This window comes from Otolemur garnettii, unplaced genomic scaffold (assembly GCF_000181295.1).
Source record: "Otolemur garnettii isolate 467f Iridium unplaced genomic scaffold, OtoGar3 scaffold00164, whole genome shotgun sequence".
NCBI classification, from domain to species: domain Eukaryota; kingdom Metazoa; phylum Chordata; class Mammalia; order Primates; family Galagidae; genus Otolemur; species Otolemur garnettii.
This window is the reverse complement of record NW_003852559.1, coordinates 656,992-679,399: the sequence shown is the minus strand read 5'-3', so window position 1 is coordinate 679,399 and position 22,408 is coordinate 656,992. Positions and strand designations below refer to the sequence as shown.

At 35.3% G+C, this 22,408-nt stretch overlaps 1 protein-coding gene across 3 annotated transcripts in view; it reads right to left on the bottom strand.

The window, feature by feature from the left end:
- The window catches only part of PRDM5 (PR/SET domain 5), a 211,259-nt gene that overhangs the window by 83,374 nt on the left and 105,477 nt on the right, over positions 1-22,408 (bottom strand). For all 3 annotated transcript variants that reach the window (XM_003800056.2, XM_003800057.2, XM_012811562.2), the window contains 3 exons: positions 12,900-12,993; positions 9,117-9,277; positions 4,157-4,250 (listed from right to left, as the gene is read on the bottom strand). In XM_003800056.2, coding sequence (XP_003800104.1) covers positions 4,157-4,250; positions 9,117-9,277; positions 12,900-12,993 — 349 coding nt within the window. The remainder of the gene's footprint in view (positions 1-4,156; positions 4,251-9,116; positions 9,278-12,899; positions 12,994-22,408) is intronic.

The following is a 22,408-nucleotide window of genomic DNA, read 5'->3' as shown; positions in this document are numbered from 1 at the left end:
TGAAAGAAAGAACAGGAAAAGATATTAAACATAAAATTCTCAGTATGATGTCCTATAAGGAAGAAATACTAAAAAGAAAAAGAGAAAATAATACTGTAAGAAGTTATATCATTCAGTGAAGAGTTGCTGCCCAATGTTAATAAACACAATTCATTTAACTTTGGAAAGGCAGTCTTAACAACGGTCAATATTAAAAAGAAGAATTTTAGATACACTACTTATGGCAATTAACTGCTTATCTATTATAAACTAGCACTAATTATTTCACAGACATGATTTCATTTATTCCTCACATAGACTTTATAACATAAAATTGGGCTCAGAGAGATTAAGCAATTTGCTCAAAAGTACACAACCAGTAAGTAGTGGGAGTCTCTTTCCATTATGCCAGGGTGACTCCCTCAGTAGAGGAGGGTTGAGCAGGAACCCCACTGAGCCCTGTTTCTACAAAGCAGGGCAACTCTCTAAATGGAAAAAGTTACCTCATCTCATGATAAGTCAGAATCTCCAAAACCCCAATAAATAATTTCAAACATCAGTAAACATCTTGCTGATAGGATAATCTTTAAGAGAAGTTCTGGTTTTTGCTAACTGCAGGTATGTTTTAGAGTTAAGTTCTACTTAAGTTTCTATACCTACAAATATGCACAAATTTAGAAACCCTTAGTATTTTTCTGTTTGCTACCACGGACATAACATTATCAGACAAACAGCAGACAACTCCTATACAAAAGTAGTGTCAGAGATGGCAAAATCCATTCTAAAACCCAGATTCCGGGAAAGGCCATGATGATGACATTCACGGACTTCAGCAGAAGCAGCAGCAGCAGCAAACAGTTGAGGTTTTATTATCAAGAAAGCCAGAGCAACAGTGAGAAACAATACTACTCTGAGCGATCAAATAAGAGCAATGGCCCCTGTCAGAGCGTCTGTCCTGTCAGCTGGGTCTTCATGAGCACGGCTGACACCATTTTCCCCACACACACACACACACACACACGCATACCCCACACTTGTTTTTTCTGGGTATTTGCCATTGGCTAAGGGGAACATTAAGAGTATAAGATCAAGAGGGACACAAGACTCTTCCACAAGGTCTACAAGGTCCTAACAACTTTTACATACATGATTTGCCCTTTTTTACCACCTTAACATTTACACTAATGGTACAAAAGTAAGGGTGGTAGAACTGCTTGTGCCTTGGTATATATCAAGACAGTGGTCAGACTAACGCTGTCTTCATAGCTTCACACTCACAGAAGAAATAAATGCCAGTCTCACTTGAGAACAGCCTTGATGAAGTAAATGTATCAATTTTATCAAATCCTAATCCTTAAGTACTGTCTTTGTAATACTCAGAAATTAAGCTGAAAGCACTTGAAACGCACGGTGATGTATGAAAGTCATCTCACTGATCCAGAGGGCCCTGCTCCACAGACTCTGCATCAGCTGTCCTCTCCTGACTGTCCCCACCCCAGCTTCCCGCAAGCTCCTACCACTTCACTGTGTCCTCCCTAGATAAAATATAACTAAACGCTTCCTACAAAAGAGGGCATGACCCTTACCTATGTCATGCTATAGCACAACCATAACTCACTAGACCTAGCATTGAGAAAGGGTTTAAACACATGCCTTCATAAAGAAAAATAATGTAAAGAGAGAAACAAATGAATTTACAGCACTCAAAATATTAAGAGCACAGCTGTCACAGTAGTGAAATAACTGCATAAGCCCTAGTGTTCTTTAAGTCAGGTTGTAGCTTAGGAGAATAAAGTATGCATATCAGTTGGGGGATAGAACAAAGCAAATAAGAGAAAAGCAAATGCATCATTTGTTCATGCAGAAGAGAAATCTGTGCCAAGACCATTATGGAAGCCCAGATGCCAGCCACCAGCTAGGTCTCTGCAGTCAGCCACATTCCACAGGCACCAACCACTTCCAACACCCTGAAGCCACGCTGCCAGGCAGTTGTCACTGAGAGCACAGGCTTGACAACAAAATAACCCAAAAAAGAATCATAAAATAAGAAAGTGAAATAATTCTGATTTTAAACAGAAAAACCTGGCTATACATGTATATACCTGTATAAAATCTATCTCAATCTATGTAACCATATGTGCTGGTTCACTGTGCCTCAGCACTGCTATCTGAATTTAGATGGACAGTTCTCTTAATCAGAAGCCACATTTAACAGGACAGAATCTGTACCAACATTTGACCCAGATTCAGGCACACAATAAATAACAAAATCATATATAAAATTATTTTGATTTCAGAATATTCTTTAAATTATACACAACAAAGATTAGAGCACAGTATTAAAATAAAACAATAAAAACATGACATATATTTAACATTTTTAACAGAATTCTTGAAGCTCAAAAAAAATCCTCTTATCTTTGCAACTTTGTAAAGGATAATAATAATTAATTTTAGGAGTAATTACTAGTTTAAGTGCTAATGAGTAAAATGAATTCTCAAGAACAGAATTATGTGGAATAATCAAGTGCTTAACTTGACTGGGTTCATCTTTTCTGTGCTGGAACCTCTGTTTTCATGTATTCTGAACAACGTAAGATCCTACTTTTCACAAACACACACTATACTAAACAAATACAATTACATCATGGGCATTATTAAAAACTTATTATTCTGATATCTAGGTATAATATACTTTACCAATTGCTTAATTGCCATCTTCCCATACATAAATTATATACACAAGGACGCACACACAGACATGAAGTCTCTAAGTGTGGCAAAAAGAGATCTTCCAAGAATTACTGATACCGAGTGGACAGCTGTTGATCTCATTCTTGCCCTTACCTCCCCGCAACTCCACACCAGCCCCAAATACACCCAAAAGAGAGGGCTGTCCAGTGACATCAGGGGTTGGCTCCAAATTTCAGAACTCTCTGCCCCTCTATCATCCTCACTTGCTTCTTCTGCCCCATCAGGACGCGGGTGCCGCCGCGCTGGCACTCCTTCAAGCACACCTGCCCTCACTGTGGCTCTGTTGCTCATTTCCACAAGCTTCTCCCTCCCCTTCTTTTTGCCACTCTGCTTCAGCAAAACTTTGTGCTGAAAGTCTCACTTTCTGTAGATGACTTCTAATCAATAAGGCCTCTTTCCTTCTTAAGATCAACATTATTATGGAATAATAACATCATCTGTTCTGGATCATGCTTTTCATTTAAAAGTATTTAAGTGCCTATTCTAAGATAACAAATACTAAGTTGACCATTTGTCTTTTAGCTTTAGCCAGAAAATTTCCAAAATAAGAGTTTATATTCCACTGTTACCCCTTCCTCTATGTCTAATGTTTCTTTGGCCTACTTAATTTCACAACATAATAATTGTGTTGGACACTGCTAAGTGCTGGGGTTACAATGGTAAACAAGACAAACCCCGTGGCTCTTAACTAGGAAGCTTAACTAGGAAGCTTCAGCTGTACAATCCAGTTATGTAGCTCACCACACAACTAGTCTGGCTACTGATAAAAGTTGTCAGACTACTGTAAAATCATCTGGTTACCAAAATTAAGTATTCTTTCAAGTTTTTTCAAGTACTTGTCTACATAATAAATAAAATCTAGAAAAGGTTCTTTCAAGAATATTTAGTTGTTCCTTCACTTCTCACTAGGACATAGTGGAGAAATTTCCTAGGAACTGGTAAGAGAAGAAGGGAACCCTTTAAGAAGAAATCCATGGCTTAAGAGACATTACAGTCACGATACTCTTGCATGCAATAAAATCCTACAGCATTCAAGCAACATTCCAAGGACTTTTTCAATTTTAAAAGGTCACATTTGACAGGAGTTATAGGAGGGATTACAAGAGGAAGCCCTTAACCTTCTCTTAAAAAATGAAACAGTCTTTCCCCATTCCATCTGTTAAAATCATATAGAAGGTAAGTTATATCACAATCAAACATTTAAAACCTAATGTTCATTTTAGACATTTTACTTAATTTGAAAAAATACACTTATTCAAAATCCTTCTAGGATAGAAAATGGGTTTTATAATACTTTAAATGAGAGAAAACAGACAGGATTGGTTCTTAATCTGGGAGATATTTTGTGCTCTGACAGTATTTCCTGTCTTGGAAGCATGTGGTTTCTCCGAGTTGTTTTCCACGCCAGTCACCGTCCTCATACCTGTGTGGCTCCGGATGTGAACTCTCAGGGTACCGCTGCTAGCAAATTTCTGACCACAGTATGGGCAGACTTTCTCCTTTTCTCCTGTATGTGTCTAAATGTAAAGGAATAAGAAAGTTGAGGATAAATACAAAGAGTTAAGTGAAGATGATTAAGTGCCTCTAACAATAGTAAATCCTTATTTTCTGGGATTATGTTTCATTAAAATGATTTAATAGCACAATGAGATTTTTTAAAATTTATGACAGATATTCCCACTGACTCAAAAAAAAAAAAAAGAATCATACCTTAGTGTTAATTTGAAAATAATTCTGTAGTTCACTTTTTAAGCCTTTATGGCGCCCCATCTAAAAATGATTAAATTATATAAAACCAGTAAAAGCTAGCAAAACCACATAATCAAAACGGGGCTATAGCTGCCCTTGACTGCTGCCAAGAAATACTTCCTTTGAAGCATTTTTCACATTCTTGGTGTGTATTTAACTCTTAAGAACAGAATTAATCTCAATAAAGTCATCTGTTACTTTCGTTATGCTGTCTGACTAGACTGGTTTTACTGCAAAGCAAAAAGGAATATAAATCTGATTTGACCTTTAAAATCAGCGAGTATTAAATGAGTAGTCAATGGGAAAGACCATTTCTGCCCTCAATATACCTTTAATCTAGGCATAAAACAATCACACAGGAGGAAAGGTGAATGAGTATCATCAAAAGTAAGTTTCAATGAATGTTGGAGAGTTCAAAGAAAAAGGAGGAGCCTCCCCAGAAGAGGCAGCAGATGCAGTGGTTGAACCTGGCCTCTCTGTCTCATCAAAAGACCAGCTTTTCTCCCGACAACAAAACAGATCATTCCAATAAATGAGGGGCTGAGCTATTTCTAAAGCTCCAGTGTTTCTCAAACTTAGGAGAAGGAGAAAAAGGGGAACAAGAGGCAAGTCCTTCAGACACCTGAACATTCTCTATGAGACTGCTTTTAGAAAGTTTTTTCAATGATAAGCTAAAATTTTATTGAAGCATATAGTGTATCATCTGGATTATAATCACGAAACAAGGTCTGTGTCTGCATATGTTATGCAAATTAGTGTCAAGTATTATTATTTGGGGAAAAAACCATGTTCTCAGAACAGAAAACTGACAACTAGGACAGAGAGAAAGGGATGGGGCAGTGACCACATCACCCAACAACTTCAAAGAACTGCCAATATAGCAGAAGGTTATGATCCTCCATATTAGGTTGTTAACTTTAATGTAATTGGTTTCATATCCTTCTTGGTATTGAATTTACAAATTTGCAATCATATAATCTTTATGTGTATTTTATGGATATGTACTGTTGCATCTGCAATTTTTAAAAGACCTATAAACTGAATAGCTTAGTCAACATCTGTATCTTTTATTAGAGCTTTTTTCCCCCTTGAAAGGATTTATGTTATACTCAAGTTTGAGAAACATAGTCTTAATCAATTACCAAGCTATTCAGCAACATGTACAGGCAGCTTCTTGATTCTGCATTTAGCAGGTACTTAACTTTCCATTTTCACCATAGGGTCTTAAACAAGTGTTATACATCTTTATACTCACTAAAAGACTTTACTCCCCTGGTCGACAGGATGGCTCAGTTTAAAGTATAAGTTACGATGTTTTAACTTAGACATGTAATACACCTATCTTCATTCCCTGATACAAGAAGCAAAGTATGGCAAATTTTTCTTGATTAGTATAAGGTTTTTTAGAAATTATGTATGTATATATATCATTATTAATTACACTGAATTATTCCATACAGGTAACTACCAATTTATTTATAATATCTTTTTTAAAATCACAGGCTTTCTTTTGCTGCTACTTAAGTATTACAGTGTATGTACATGACCTAAGGGACTTGTCAGTGGTAGAAGTTTTAAACTAAAGGATGTTAATGGCATATCAATAAAGCAAATTAAAATATCACTTTCTCAAAAATATTGCCTAACAATTAGGTGCAGAATTTTGTTAGCCACTTCTAAAAGACATTAAGGGTATAATGCTAAACCATCTTTAACATGGGTAAGAAATTATAGAAACTGCTCACTGTAAGAACAGTGCTGGATGTGCACAGAGGGGGCAGAGAGAAGGAGGGAGGAGAGGAGGGGAAAAAACTTCCCTAACAGGTACAATGACCACTATTTGGGTGGTGGGGACATTTACAGCCATGGCTGAAGCATTACAAAAGCAATCTATGTAACCATTTGTACCCCCTTAATTTTTTTTTTTTTGAGACAGAGTCTCAAGCTATCACCCTGGGTAAAGTGCTATGGTGTCATAGCTCACAGCAACTTCCAACTCTTGGACTCAGGTTTTCAACTCTGACCTCAGTTTTTCTGTTTTTAGTGGAGATGGGGGGGGGTCTCACTTTTTGCTCAGGCTGGTTTCAAACTCGTGAACTCAAGCAATCCTCCCACCTTGGCCTCCCAGAATGCTAAGACTATATAAGCATGAGCCACTACTTCAGCCCCCCCCCCTTAATATTTGAAATTTTAAAAATATTTTAAAAGAGGACAGTGCTAGATAAATGCATAATGTGAAAATAAGCAACACTACAAATACACTCAGTGACAATTTATTATTTGCAGAAAAACTATAAAATCTCTCTTGAAAACTCACTGTACTTGAACCTTATTGAAAAAACAATAAAATAATGTAAAATTTATGCAAAAAAGTAATTCAAGCAAAGAAAGTTGAAAGACTATTACATTGGAAGATTTTTTTAAAGATAGTATCATTATTACTGAGGATTAAAGATAAAGGAAAAGAAAGGTCCTCAATTCAGTTCTTTAGAAACAGTTGCATTCAGTATAGGTACTCAAACAGAAGTCACACTGTAGCAGGAGTCGTTTCTTCACACTCATTCAGTCCCACACACTAATGGCATAGTTTTTCCTAAAGTTACCATTAAAATTTTTAACTGCATTTGTTATAATACAGTAGAACCACCATAGTTGACCACCTCCCTACACTGCTCATTCCCTATATGGACCTGATTTTCACTGACCTGACAAGCACGTGTATGTATCAGTACAGTAGCCTCACTGCTCGTGTTGACCAGTTTGTTACAGTCCCTTGGGGAAGGGGGCAACTTACAGAGGTTCTACTGTATAAATTTTGCTATCTCAAATGCAGGCACAGAAGTTTTTAAAAATATTTTTAGAGGTTATTAACTCATCCTCATTAATAAAACAGTGTCTTTATATTTTTTACTTTATTTTATTCTTTTGTTTTTAATTTTTTTTATTGAATGGTAACTATGTACATTAATGCACTTCTGGGGTACAGTGTGGGGTTTTCACACACAATCCAAAACACTTCCATCAAACTGGTTAACATAGCCTTCATGTCATTTTCTTAATTATTGTTTTAAAACGTTCACATTCTACTCTTAGAAAGATTCACTTGTACCCTTGTAAGATAAACCTCAGAAGTGATCCCTCTAATCCCCCTCCCTCCACCCATTCTCCCGTCCCCTCTCCCTCCCCCCTCCCTGTATTCTTAGGCTGTTATTAGGTTATAGCTTTCATATAAAAGATATAAATTAATTTCATAATAGGGTTGTGTACATTGGATACTTTTTCTTCCATTCTTGTGATACTTTGCTAAGAAGAACATTTTCTAGCTCCATCCATGTGAACATGAAGGACACAAAGTCTCCATCTTTCTTTATGGCTGCACGTTATTTTATTCTTGATAATATTCCAACCCCCACAAACATATTATTATTTTATCGCTTCAAGAAGCGTATCATAACTGAAATCTATATATGAATATTACCCATTTCAAAAATTAAGTTAATGAATTATATATTCTTTTCAATAATGCCCAAAAATGAAACATTATTGTAAAAAATACTTAAGATATATTTATTTGACAAACAAAAAGCAAACTGTCAATCTGCTTGAGATAATTATCCGATTAGCATAACATTAAAAAAATAACTTCCAAAAAAAAATAGTAACTTCCACCATGGAATATTATGCAGCCTTAAAGAAAGATGAAGACTTTATCTCTTACATGTTTACATGGATGGAGCTGAAACATATTCTTCTTAGCAAAGTATCTCAAGAATGGAAGAAAAAGTATCCAATGTACTCAGTCTTACTATGAAACCAATTTATAGCTTTCTTATGAAAGCTATAACCCAATTATAGCCCAAGAAGAAGGGGAAGGGGGGGGAGGAGAGGGTGGAGGATGGGTGGAAGGAGGGTAATTGGTGGGTGCATCTTACAAGGGTACATGTGAAATTTAGTAGGTGTAGAATATAAATGTCTTAACACGATAACTAAGAAAATGCCGTGAAGGCTATGTTAACCAGTTTGATGAAAACATTTCAAATTGTATATAAAACCAGCACACTGTATCCCATGATTGCATTAATGTACACAGCTATGATTTAATAAAAAACAAATAAAAAAATAACTTCCAAATCACTATAAGTAAGAACATCATTCTATTGGGTTAGACAAACACAAGTCCCTGTTCTACACCAGGAAATTCCTTATGCAAACACGAAGGACTATTCCAAACCCAGAAGGGCTCAGTCTAATAACTTGCCTAAAAACATAGGAATTAGCTTCCAAAAATAAAATTATTAAGACATCTATATTTCTTTAAAAGAAAAAGTCTACATTAATCCAAATATGTATAAATATTGGTAAGTTCTCACTCACTCAGGACTCTGTACCAATCACCTATTAGCATAGCTAAGGATTATAGAGAACCGACATCTAATTCTGAGGTTCTCTTTCATGGAAAAAAATAGGTCTGTTCTGAAAAAGGAAGGAAGTGAACATTTTCTGAAATGCAGATAAAAATAGTTCATTTGTCATTTTGGGTTAGCATGTTGTTAAATTATTATAAAATGTGATTATATATTCCCATCTTGCTTAAATACATAATCCATTCAAACTATCAGAAAGCTTCTACTTACTTTTTTATGACTTCTCAGCACCGAAGGTGTAACAAATGCCTTATTACAGAGCTCACATCTGTATTTCTTGTGTCTTTCATGGACTACTTGGACATGAACATTTAATGTATCTTTCCTTTTAAAAGTGGCATCACAGTGATGACATTTGAAAGTCCTCTCACCTTAGAAACAAAAAGTCAGATAGAGAAACATAAGACACAGTAACATGGTCTTATTAATAATCCCTTACATATACCAGACTTGGTATTGTTTTCTCTACAAAGTCAGCTTTATTATCTCTAAGAATTTACCACAATTTTTATAACAAATTCCAGTTTCATATCTGCCAATGTGCTGTATGACCAGGGGACAGTCCTTCAATCTCACATTTTCAGTGTCTTTAAACTGGAAAATCCAGGGATTAAATTAGCTAATTTTCTAAAAATGCCATGAACATATATTTTAAAGTATGTATTTCTAGGGCAGAGACTACAATCTGCAGTGAGTAGCCTCCTGCAATGACACAAGGCCTCTATCAAGCAAAGTAAACTGCCTTTGTATCCTTTCCCATGCTCCCCTCAAACCCTACCACTGCCCCTATTTCCTCTAGCGAACAGGGTCAGCACAGGCAGAACAGGGTTGCAGGTGCAGAGCTGGGGAGCGAAGCCTCTGAGGGCGGACAGACACGCCGCAGAGCCAGACCCTCTCATTCCCAGAGAAGGAGAGGGCTACAAGGCCCCTCCTTCTGCAGCACTGTCACCAGAACCAGAGTGGAAGCTCCCTGACTCCTTGGGCTGCTGGGGAAGCAGCTTTCCAGGCTCTCAGAGACGCTGGGGAAGGCCACCTCCCAGAGAGGCAGTTGAAGTGTTAGACAGGGGATGAAGACTGGCAGTTACTGTTTTCTACCCTGGAGCCCTTGGGTACCAGAGAGTTTTCACCTTCTTTTCATTATCTAGCCTAGCCTAGGGAAAAAGCTACTCCAGAAACTAGGTTTAGGGAGCTTATAGTACTTTTGAACTGTCGTATCATACTATCTTTGTAGCTTTCTTTACTACCTAGGCGTAATTTTCAGCAGTCCATTTTAAATACAATTGTAGCAATGCAAGTGCACAATTAGAAGACAGTGTTTTATAACAGGATGGCATAAAATATACGAAGCACATGATTATATAAGACAGACTAGTATTTGAATATATTTTCCCTTTTTAAAAATAATTATATTAGCATAGATTCCCATATTACATTGGTTATGAGGCAAAATATAGAATTAACTCCATTTCTATATCTAAATAAGAGATTACCTCAATTTCAGCCAACTTCTTCTAACTTCCTTCCATTATAACTAGCATTAAATTTAGAAATGTGAAGATATTATTATTTTTTTATACCAAATGGAAGAAAGGGAGGAACAAGGAAAGGAGGAGCAAAAAGGAAGAAAGGAAAAAGGAGAAGAAAAATTACCTTCCTTATGTCTTTTCAAAAGAATTATAGCTCTCTAATTTAAGGTTTCTTAGAGTCCTGTGGATATTTGATGTTTAAAGCAAGCTCATATCCAAACCATGCATAAACTACACGTATTCTGAAAGAATTATTTATTTGTTGGACTTTGCATATTTTGTTGCAGGTACTATCCTTGTAACCTACTGTTTCTTTATATATTATTTAGATTTATTGACACATTTTTTCATATAAAACATACAATCAGTGAGAGTATAAGGAAATGCCAACTGACATGTGATTATAAGTGTTAATGTTAACATCAAATTTACTTAGGAATTGAAAGAGATTTTCTTAAAAAAAAATTCCAAGATTGCTCCTATCCAAGCATTCTCCACAAATTATCAAGTAAATCAAAATGTTAGTCCCTTTGTGAAAGCCTCATCAAGGCATACCAAGAATAGATGAGCTGTTTTTCTGTAATATTTTAATTGCAGATTTTTTTGTCCAAATTTATCAGAAGTATTAATTTCTAACAAGAGATTTTACCTGATTTTATCAGTTTTCTTTGTCTTAAATTTATCAATTTTTTTTTCCTGTCTTAATACACAAAAGGTAGCTAGCAATCTGCCCTCTATTCTCAGTATATTAGGAAACAGCAATTTCCAAAATAATTATGACAAGTAATTCTTTAAATTTTGAGCCAAAGTGCTGGTGTAAGTTTCTAATAACAGCTTTTATATTTTGGAGTTAAATGGGTTTTCATTTTCAAATTATGTCAGGCAAGACCTAGTGTATCACCTTCTCTATTTTAACCATTTCTGGCTTTCCCATCTTTTTTACTGACAAATGTCTAACTTCACCTTAAATAACTCGTTTACTCACTCAGCTTTCAAAGTTGATGTTCCTGGCTAAATGTCATGACGCAGCTTCCTAAGCCTGTGATTAACATGCTCATCATTTCCGTATTAAGCACACAATGCACTGCAGTCTATACTCCGTCCCTTCAATCCTAGTTCTCAAGATCATGAGAACCAATAAGCTAAAGTATTAAGATTCCTTCTGTTACAAATTCCCTGCTATTATTAGAAGTAAAATTTAAATCTTTCTGAAGAAAAATTCTGAGCATTGGGCCAAATTTAGCCATGATAAATATTAATAGCTTGGATGAGGGTCACATACCCAAATCCCCATTTTAAAATTTACCCCATCACAGATACTTTTCTTACTCAAAAGGGTAGTGAAATAAGATGGAAAATTCCCACTATTCCACAGCAAACTCTATTTCTTAAACACATAGTTATGATATTTAAGGAAAGAAGAAAACTTCTCAGTGCTGAAAGCCGAATGAAGATAAATAAAACAGTAAGGGAAAAAGAAAGGAAAGATTCTTCCAGGATACTGCTCTGTCCAATCAATTGTTGAAGTTGTTTATTTATTTATTTATTTTGCTTTCCTCAGAAATTAAAAATTTAAGCAGCAGGAAGAGTTTCGTTTCTATAGAGGGTTTTCTACTGATTAAGCAACTTGAATTAAAAGTAAATAATATAAATATTATCCGTGGTATATGTATTTTTGTTGTTAATTTTAGAAACAAAGTATATTAAAGTCTCTGGTTCAATATCTGAATAGAAAATCTACTTTAAAACTCAGCTTAGCAACCATACATTCTTCTTACTGAAGTGATATCCTTCAGGGATACAGTCTATCATGTTCTAAAAAGAGTTCTTAGTGTAACAGTCAGACTTTCTTGGTATGTTTGTATAGAATTTAATCTAAAAGAAAAAAAATGCCCCTGCCAAAGGAGGTCAGAAATCAGGGACAGAACAGTAAGGAGGAAAAGCACCTGACTCTCAGGGACCTGGACACGGCTGGCTCCCCAATACTGTGAGACCCTGAGTCTGATGCAGGGCTTCTGAGTCTCAAGTTCCAATTCTCCTCAAATTACGGTCTTAAATTAGGTGCGTCCTCTGATCCCTTCCAACTTTTAGTGTTTGTGAGCTAATAAAATCATTCCAGATATCTGCATGTTTTAAAGAATCGGACATCTTTTTTTGAATCATTCAAAAGATACAAAAATGTGTTTCAAAACAAAATTCAAAGATATCTTACTGATAATAGAAATTATGTTACATACAAACTTTAAATAATGGGAAGAAATAATATAAAATGTCTCATAAAATAATGAAGTTTGCTGGGGGAAAATAAAGCAAAGATAAAGGAAGAAAAGGAGAAAGGCAGATATTCATTCCTTTTTAGTGATTAAAAGCAGATTACATGACTGCTTATAGGTACACCTCAGGGATGCCTACATTCCCAAGCAGAAGATAATTCCTTTCCTTCTCAACTGCCTGAATTGGGACTTACTGTTATGGATTAGCAGGTGTCTCTGCAGAGAGAAGGGGGTCCGGAACAAAGCTTTGCACTCCTCACACTGGAATGGTCTCTCCTCAGAGTGGGTCTGCAGAGGGAAGACACTGTGAGTCAAGAGAATCTACAATCAGTGGGTCATTACAATATTTAGTTGGGATTCATGATGTGAAAGGGGAGAGGAAGGATGATAGCTAGTTTCTTCTTGTGACACTGTTCTACCATAAAATTACAAACACAAACATGTGGCGTTCACAAGAGAAAAACAACTGTGTTTTCAAGCTTGTGCACTAATAATTTGATAAGCAGTAAGAAAATTGTTACCATTATTTCAAACTGCTCATCTGAACACACTCACTGAGATTTCTCAGGACCTACTTTGCAAAGTGAATTGGCGTGTAATTTCTCTAAAGTCTAAACCTCTTCTCTGAGTGACCAGGCTTGATGCTGGTACAACATTTGCCACATAGACAAAGGGAAATGTTTAAAAGGAATTTTTTTTCTCCCTTCTTCAACTTCACTGAGTAACTTCAAATAATTTTTAGTCCCAGGCACTGCTTTTCCCTTAAATTCCATGATAGCCATTTATCACATTATAATTAACTCTGAGTACCAGTCAGTAAGTATTTCATTTGTGGCAAATACTATGTTAAACATCTTACGTGATTTTTTTCACTTAATTCCCATAATAACTTGATGAATAAAACACTATTGCTGCACCCAGGTTACAAATGAGAAAATGAAGGCTCAAAAAGTTTCAGTAACTTGTCAAAGAAGGTGTGCAGCAAGCACACCTGCAGTAAACATTATTAAGGACCACAGTGCATGACAAACAAAAATAAACTGATAAACAAGAAGTGACAAAAAGTCACCAGTTCAATCTAAAATTCAAAACCCAAAACAATAAAATATAATACAATTAGAGCAGTAACAGCTTGTTCACTCCACCTGTTACCATTATGCATCAGCATAAACCCATTTGGCACAAATTAGTAAATAAAATGTTGTTATTCCCTGAATGGCAAGATAAAAAAGCTCATAAAAAATATCACAGACTGAACGATGCTCTCTTTATACCATGAAACAAATCATATAACACATGGGTTTTATGATATCTGTGATATAATATAAAGGGAATAATTTAAGGGAAATTTACTTTATTCATAGCATACTGATTAACACATTTTCTTAGATTAATAGACATAATATTCAAAATATAAGCATTACTTATACATAACGTAAATGAGCAAGAGATTACCACACTTGTTTTCAGTTGTGAAAATTACAGAGAAAGGATTGAAGGAACAGATATGTAAGAGTCAACATAAATTATAAATATTCAAATCTGCTATTCAACCCCCAAATTTAAAAAGACCGTATAGAAACACACAGAAAAACAAAAAGGAAAAAGAACAAGTTTCTTTCATTATGCAAAATATATGAACATTAAGTACATAATACAGGGGAAATATGGCCTTTCGAATTGGTGACAGAAGAGTAGAATATTTAGTAAATGGCTTTGAGGTAACTGTAAAAAAATAAAATTGGATCTATCGCTAACCTCTTACAATAAGATAAATTCCACACCAATTCAGGTATTTTTTCAAAATTAAGAATAAAACGCTAAATGTACTAGAAGAAAATATAAACAAATTTTATTATAACCTTTTAGTTGGAAAAGGCTTTCTAAGCAAGGGCAGAAAACCAAATGTTTTAGGTGACAGAAACAAATAAATTAAAAACTATAAAGCAAAAATCTCCATAACAAAGAAAATATTTGTAACATAAAACCAAAGTTTAATATTGCTATCATAAGAGGTTATGGCACATTAAAAAGAAAAGATAAAAATTCCACAAGAATATGGGCAAAGATCTGCTTTCCTAAGAGCACTCCTAAAATTTTATTCATTATTTTATTTTGTGCCAGATCTAGGCTATGTACTTCATCCATGTACAAGTCCTACTCAGATTCTGGGGACATAACAATGAACAAAAAGGACAAAGTCCCAGCTATCATGAAACTTTTATATTAACAGCGAGAGGACAACAAATAATAAAATATGCACTATAGTAGAAAGGGATAAATATTATGGAGAATGATAAAGCATGAAAGAGGATAGGAAATGTTTCAGAGAATGAGGTAGCAATTTTAAATCGGTGGTCAAGGAAATTCTAGCTGAAGGGTGACACTGAAATAAGACCTGATGGACATGAGGGAGCAAGGGCAAGAGTGGGTGACCTAAGGAAGGAAACACCAGGGAGACCAGCACGCCTGGAGCCACACGAAAGAGGCAAAGAAGTAGGTAAAAGAGGTCAGAAAAATGGGAGAACGAAGAGAGGAAAGGTAAATCATGTAGAGCTTGGGTGACCATGGCAGGCATTCTGTTCTCTACTCAGAAAAAGATGTAAATTCTCTAAAGGGTTTTGAAGAGATGAGTGGCATGATTCACCTAACATTCACCTTAACAGGATGCCGTTTCAGCTGTGTGGATAACAAGATGTAGGGAAAACACAAAGCAGAGAAGCAAGAGCAATAAACCCAGCAACAGCTAACTGAGGCTTACCCTCTGTAGTGCCACAAGGGTGGGAGCCACAGACGTGAAGAGAAGCAGGAGTCTGCATAGCTTATGAAAGTCAACAGGTTTTGCAAAGGGACTTAGATGTAAAACATGAGACACAGAAAAGAAGAGGCATGCAGGACTCCAGGATTTGTGATAGATCAAAGAGTGGAAAGAAACAGGTCTGGGAAAAAGATAAGGAGTTCAATTCTGGACAAGTTCAAATGACTGTTAAAAAACGTCTAGTAAGTATTTCAAGCCTGGATTATAGGACATAAAACTTGGAGATGTCAGATTACATATGGTATTAGTATTTAAAGCCATGAATATAATAAAATAATGAAAAATTAAAAATAAATATAAGATCAGTGACTTATCAGACTGCCAAAGATGAAGGAGATGGGTATCACGGAGTGCTGACTGAGGGAAAGAACAGGAAATTTTCTGGGCAGCGTGGCTCTACACACCAGAATGACTAATGTGCACACCCCTGAGTAGCCAATTCTCTTTTTAGAAATATGTATAACAAGTTTTTGTACAATTTTTTTAGAAATAGAAAACACCTAAATGCCTATAACAAGATATAAACCTGGTTAATTAAATTATATCTTTATTTTTCTTTGATATGGAAAATCATCCATAACACATTTTGAGTGTTAAAAGCAAAATGAAACCATATCACTGTGTTTCGGCTATGTAGATATTAGTCACATAGAATTAAGTCTAGGGAGATATTCTACAAAATGCTGAGGAGAGTTTTCACAGGACAGTAGAAAGTGGCATCTGACAGAAAGTTTGCTTTCTTCTTTATACCTTTTTTTAATGTTTGAACTTTCTACAATGACTAGACAGCGTTATTATAAAAGGAAAGAAGCGGTTTTGTTTTTAGAGCATCGGGATTACAACAAAGAACTGCTTTAGCTATTCAAAAATATATTCTACCCTAACTCATGTTTTTCACAAATTTAGGATGAAACTACCTGCAGCAAGACTTCGTAGCTCGATTATGAAAGAATTTAGGATAGCATAATGCCTTTTAGCTATGTCCCAAGTCACAACATCTAGACATTAGCCTAAAGTCAAACAGCATATTTTAAGCAGTAAGCCAATAGTACATACCCAAGTGTATAAACATTTTTGCCTAAAAAGATTTCAAAGCACAATCTGGGTTGGGATGGCAGAGAACCTGATGCCATTCAATCCACAGGAAGACTCTGACTCTCTCATTTAAATAGATATAGTAAAATGTTTGCATGTTGTGGATAGAAAACTTCTGTTGCCAAGATGTAATACATTTTACAAGTATCAGATGAAATTAAGCTTTTGTAAAGGTGTCATGATTCAATTTTTGATCTCTAAAAAATACCAACCTTTTCACTGATATTTAGTAATTGAATCATCTGTGACACACCTATAATGTTCTTTAGAGCACATCCTGTTTAAATGCCAAGTCACTGCAGATGACACTAACAACTGCTCCTGTAACAAAGGAACCATTAACAAGTACTACGAACTAAACCTTCTTACATACCAATTCTTTGTATGTACCAAATCTGATTCCTGTTGCAGATGTAGAAAACACATAAGAAAATCTATTGTACTATTTATGATACCTATTAAGATGCAGGTCAAACTGATGATATGATCTTTGTATCTAGACAATCCTAAGACTCCACCAAGAGACTTCTGGAATTGGTAAATAAATTCAGTAAAGTCTCAGGTTACAAAATCAATGGACTCATATCAGTAGCATTTCTACATGCCAATAACAGTCAAGCTGAGAGTCAAATCAAAGACACAACACCATTTACAAAAGCTACAAAAACATAAAATAAAATATACATGGTTAAATATTATAGAGATCTTTAACCTTTAAAGAGGTTAAAGAGGTTAAAGAGGTTAAAGATCTCTATAAGGGGAACTATGAAACTCTGATAGAAATTACAGATTGCCCAAACAAATGCAAAAATATCTCATGCTTATGGATCGGTAGAATCAACCTTGTTAAAATATCCATACTGCCCAAAGCGATTCACAGATTCGATACAATCCCCACCAAAATACCATCGTCATATTTCATAGATCTAGAAAAACTAATTCTACACTTCATTCAGGATCAAAAAAGAGCCCAAATAGCCAAAGCAATCTTAAACAAAAAGAACAAATCTGGAGGCATCACATTACCAGACTTCAAACTATGCTACAAGACTATAGTAAACAAAACAGCATGTACTAATACAAAAATGGAGATAGACCCCCGGATTAGAACAAAGAACCCAATATAAAACTGTCTACATAGGCCCAACTGATCTTCGACAAGGCAGACAACAGTATATACTGGGAAAAAGAGGACCTATTTAATAAATGATTCTGGAAATGAATCTGGGAAAATTGGATGGCCACATGCAGAAGAACAAAAGCGAACCCCTCTCTTAACATCTATATGAAAATTAATTCAAGATGGATAAAAAACTTAAATTTAAGACATGAAAGCATATAAATTATTGAAGACAATATAGAACAGACTCTTCTAGATATTAGCCTAGGCAAAAAATGCCTAAGACCCCAAAAGCAATTACAGCAATAACAAAAATATTAATAAATAAATGGGAGAACTCGATTAAATTAAAAGGCTCTTGACAGCAAAGGAAATAATCAACAGGCCAAACAGACAACCTACAGAATGAGAGAAAATATTCACAAACTATACATCTAATAAAGGGCTAATATCTGGAATCTATAAAGAACTCAAATAAATCAGAACAAAAAAAATCCCATTAAAAATGTGGTAGCCAGGCATTTGTGGCAAGCTCCTGTAATCTCAGCTCCCTGGGAAGCTGAGGCAAGAGAGTCACTTAAGCCCAAGAGTTGGAGGTTGCTGTGAGCTGTGACACTATGGCACTCTACCAAGGGTGACGGCTTGAGGCTATCTCCAAAAAAAAGTGTGCAAAAGACATGAAGAGAAACTTTTCAAAAGAAAGGTAAATGGCCAACATTTGAAAAAATGTTCATTAATCATTAGAGAAATGCAAATTAAAACCACAGCAAGACAGTAACTTATTCCTTTTAGATTTGGCTACTTTTAGTAAAGTCCAAAAACAATAGATTCTGGCATAGATACAGTGATAAAGGAAGATTTACACATTGTTGGTAAAATGGCAAACTAGTACAACCTTTACAGAAAACAATATGAAGATTTCTCAAAGAGATAAAAGTAAACCTACCATTCGATCTAGCAATCCTACAACTCGGTATCTACCCAAAGGAAAAGAAGTCAATTTATCAAAAGGACACCTGCACTCAAATGTTTACAGGAGCACAGTTCATAATTGCAAACATGTGGAATCAATCCAAGAGTCCATCAATTCAGGAGTGGATTAACAAAATATGTTATATGTATGTTTATATACCCATACACCACCATGGAGTCATAGAAAGAAATAATGTCTATTACAGAAATTTGAATGGAACTGGAGACCACCATCCTAAGCAAATATCTTAAGAATAGAAAAACAAATACCATGCACTCTCTAATAATTTGGAACTAATTGATGGGCACAAATGGGCACAGAGAGAAATATAAATCACTGACAATTAAGAAGGGGGCGAAGAGGGAAGAGGAAGGGTAAAAACCTACTTAATAGACACCATGAACACCATTCAGGTAATGGGCACACTTAGAACCCTGACTTAAGCATTATAAAAGCCTCTATGTAACAAAAACATTTGTGCCTTCCTAATATTTTCAAATTTTAAAAATGCTTCAAAAGGTTTTTGGCACAGTGTACATTAATTATCATTCTAACCACACAGATCAAATATTAATTTCACAAGAGTAGGATAAAATTTTCATCAGGGCCATTTACAATTAAAAATTATCAACTTGACTATCAGTATTATATATTGCCTACAGTAACAGTATTTATTGGTAATGGTAATTCTTCTTTGGGTTATATGCAAAGCCAAGAAAACTATTACAGGCCAGGAACAGTGGCTCATGTCTGAATCCCAGCACTCCAGGAGGCCAAGGTGGAGAGACTGCTTAAGCTCAGGAGTTCAACACCAGTCTGAGCAAGAGTAAGACCCCACTTCTACTAAAAATAAAAAAAAAAAAAATTATTTTGGCAGGCACCTGTGGTCCTAGCTACTTGGGAGGCTGAGGTAGGAGGATCACTTGAACCCAGGAATATGAGGTTGCTATGAGCTAAGCTGAAGCTACCAGCAGTCTAGCCTGAGGCTACAGAGTGAGACTCTGTCTAAAAAAAAAAAAAAAAAAAAAGCAATAAATAAAATCATAAAATAGCTAAAGATCAAATAAATTTGGAGAAAATATTCAGCAGGTTATGTTTGTTAGAACTATTATTTTAAAAAAAGAGTTTTGTTATTGAAGACTCAAGTCTGCATATCATAAGCATATTATTGCCCCACTGGGCCACATAAAGCTACATAAGATGTGTGTCATCTGGCTATTTATAAGGTCTGTGGATTAAATTTTTACTGTTAAATTTATAACTGGCTTCTTTAAAAGGCTTCCTCCTCCCCAAAACAAATTGAAACTGGAAAGAAATTGAAGAATTCCATTTCTTTAAGCTCAGTACAGAAATGGCTAGTTCATTCCACACAGAGAAGTTAAGAGCATAAAATGTAGGTGATTTTCTTACAGAATTATTGCCTTGCATAGCCAGGACCAGCCTTTCCAATGCTGGAAAGTCTCAATTCCATCAGCACACAGCTAGATCCCAATGGCGCTAACTACCGACTCCCCACATCCTTAGGTATTTCCCGATCACTGCAAAGACAAGAAATAACCAAATAACTACAGACTTTAAGAAGAAACTTTAGAAGTCAGTAATTTAGATTCTCACTCAGGAAACTTTTACCTGTACAGAAATGCCAAGAAATCGTATCTCGTAACTCTAAGCAAGCATGCTTCATTGGACCATTAAGTGAAAAGTTCTGCCAGTTTACAACTGACCACCTTTTCTACAGCTAACTTACAGCCAAACAGAACGAGTTTATTCTCTCTTTCACACACTGTAGCTCTTTAAATATATAGAAACAGCAACCATATCATTTCACAGAACTATCCACATAACAGACACCTGCAGCTTTATTCAGCAAGATACAATTTTCACACTCACTATAGTAAATGGATAGCAGAATTTTCCGTATAAGAATAGATTTCCTAATTTTAAAAACTCATATGTAACAATTCATAGTAACTATACTAGCTTCTCAATTGAATAGCTTATTTTTTAGGCAGGTAACTAAATAAATTGGTAATTTTTCGTTGAGATACAGGTACCATCCATAAAGAAGCAAGTGCAGAATCTTAAAGTACAAACAGACAAACAACAATAGGGCAATTAAATCTTATCAAAAAGTTACACTCTTTAAATATTAGTGCCAGTTCTTGAATAAAAAATAGTTTTCATGTAACATAAATACCTAGAATTTTTATATATACTAAGATGAAAATAGGATTCCAAACTTTTGGTGAATATTGGGTCAGGCACAATAGATAGATACGTACATACATACATACAAACATACAAATATTAAAATGCACTCGTGTGTGTGCATGCCTGTGTATGTGTGTTGAAGCCACCACACAACCCTCTGAAGTGCTGACGCTGCTAGAGGACATGTTCTCAATGAAACCCTGATACAAACTAGCAGCTCAGTTTTTCAGGATAATACAGATATTAACTAATGTCAAAAGATCAGAATTTAGAGTCAGTTTCTAATGTTAAATATAGAACCTGACTTACCATGTTCAAAGCCCATTTCATACTGAAAACACTGCCCTTCAGTGAGCACAGCACATGGTACCACGCACAGCTCTCAACTGTGCATTTCTAGTTTGCAGTGGTTCAGGTTTGTGGCATTTTGTGGTAGGACACGAATTGCTCAGTAACAAAGAAGAGTATCTTTTCTTCAAAGACGTATTAATTTTCCATTTAACACAGCTCCTAAGATCGTTACTACCCACTAAGATTACTGACATCATTTAGAACGCATTACCTGTATACAGAAGGTCCACACTAACATGCTTCTTGCCCTCGTGCTGAATTTCCCTATGTGCTGTGCTCTGTGAGGCACAGAGACTACTTTTTTAAACTTTTCATTGTCTTTTATGACAAATCATCACCAGATCTCTGGTTCCTCCTAACTTATGATTTTTTTCCCAGTCCTATTTGATTTAATCTTCTTCTAATAGAAATTGTGAGCTGGGAAATCAGTCTACCAGCTTGGCAGAATTTCAGGGAGAATTAAAATAAAAATGATGCAGAAAAGATCTCCATGTTATGACTTAATAATGTTGTAATACATGAAAGATAGAAATGGACAGATAGTGCAGAATTAATTTAGTGACAACAGAAGAAATGTTTTTGTTTTCTAATTTTTCTACCAAAAAGGAATAAGAACAAAACATTTCCAAACCAAATCGTCCACAACTGCAAGTGTTTATGCAAAGAATTTCTATGCAGAGGGGTTGTTTTGTAATATATAACATTAAGCTCCAGGAACACAGAAAAGAAGCAGTGGTCAGAAGTATAATTCTAAAGTGAATCTTCCCAAAACACCATAGAAGAGAATTCAAAACAAGAAAAAATACAAAGTAGGCCTGGCCCAACAGATATTAAAATATAGTCAAAACTGCAATTATTATAATACTATCATATTACAAGAGAACAGCGATTAAATGGAACACATTGGAGTCCAAGAACAAATTTATACATGAGAAGTCCAACTGTACAATATTAGGGGTTTTATGAATGAGTATCTTATTCCATATCTAAAAATAAATTCTGAATGGATTAAAATACTAACAAAAAAAGAAATAACAGAATTTTAGAAAACATTGATGAATGTTTGCATAAACTTAGAGAATGAAAGTTTTCTAAACAAGATATAAAACTGGCACTAATGGCTCGGCGCCTGTGG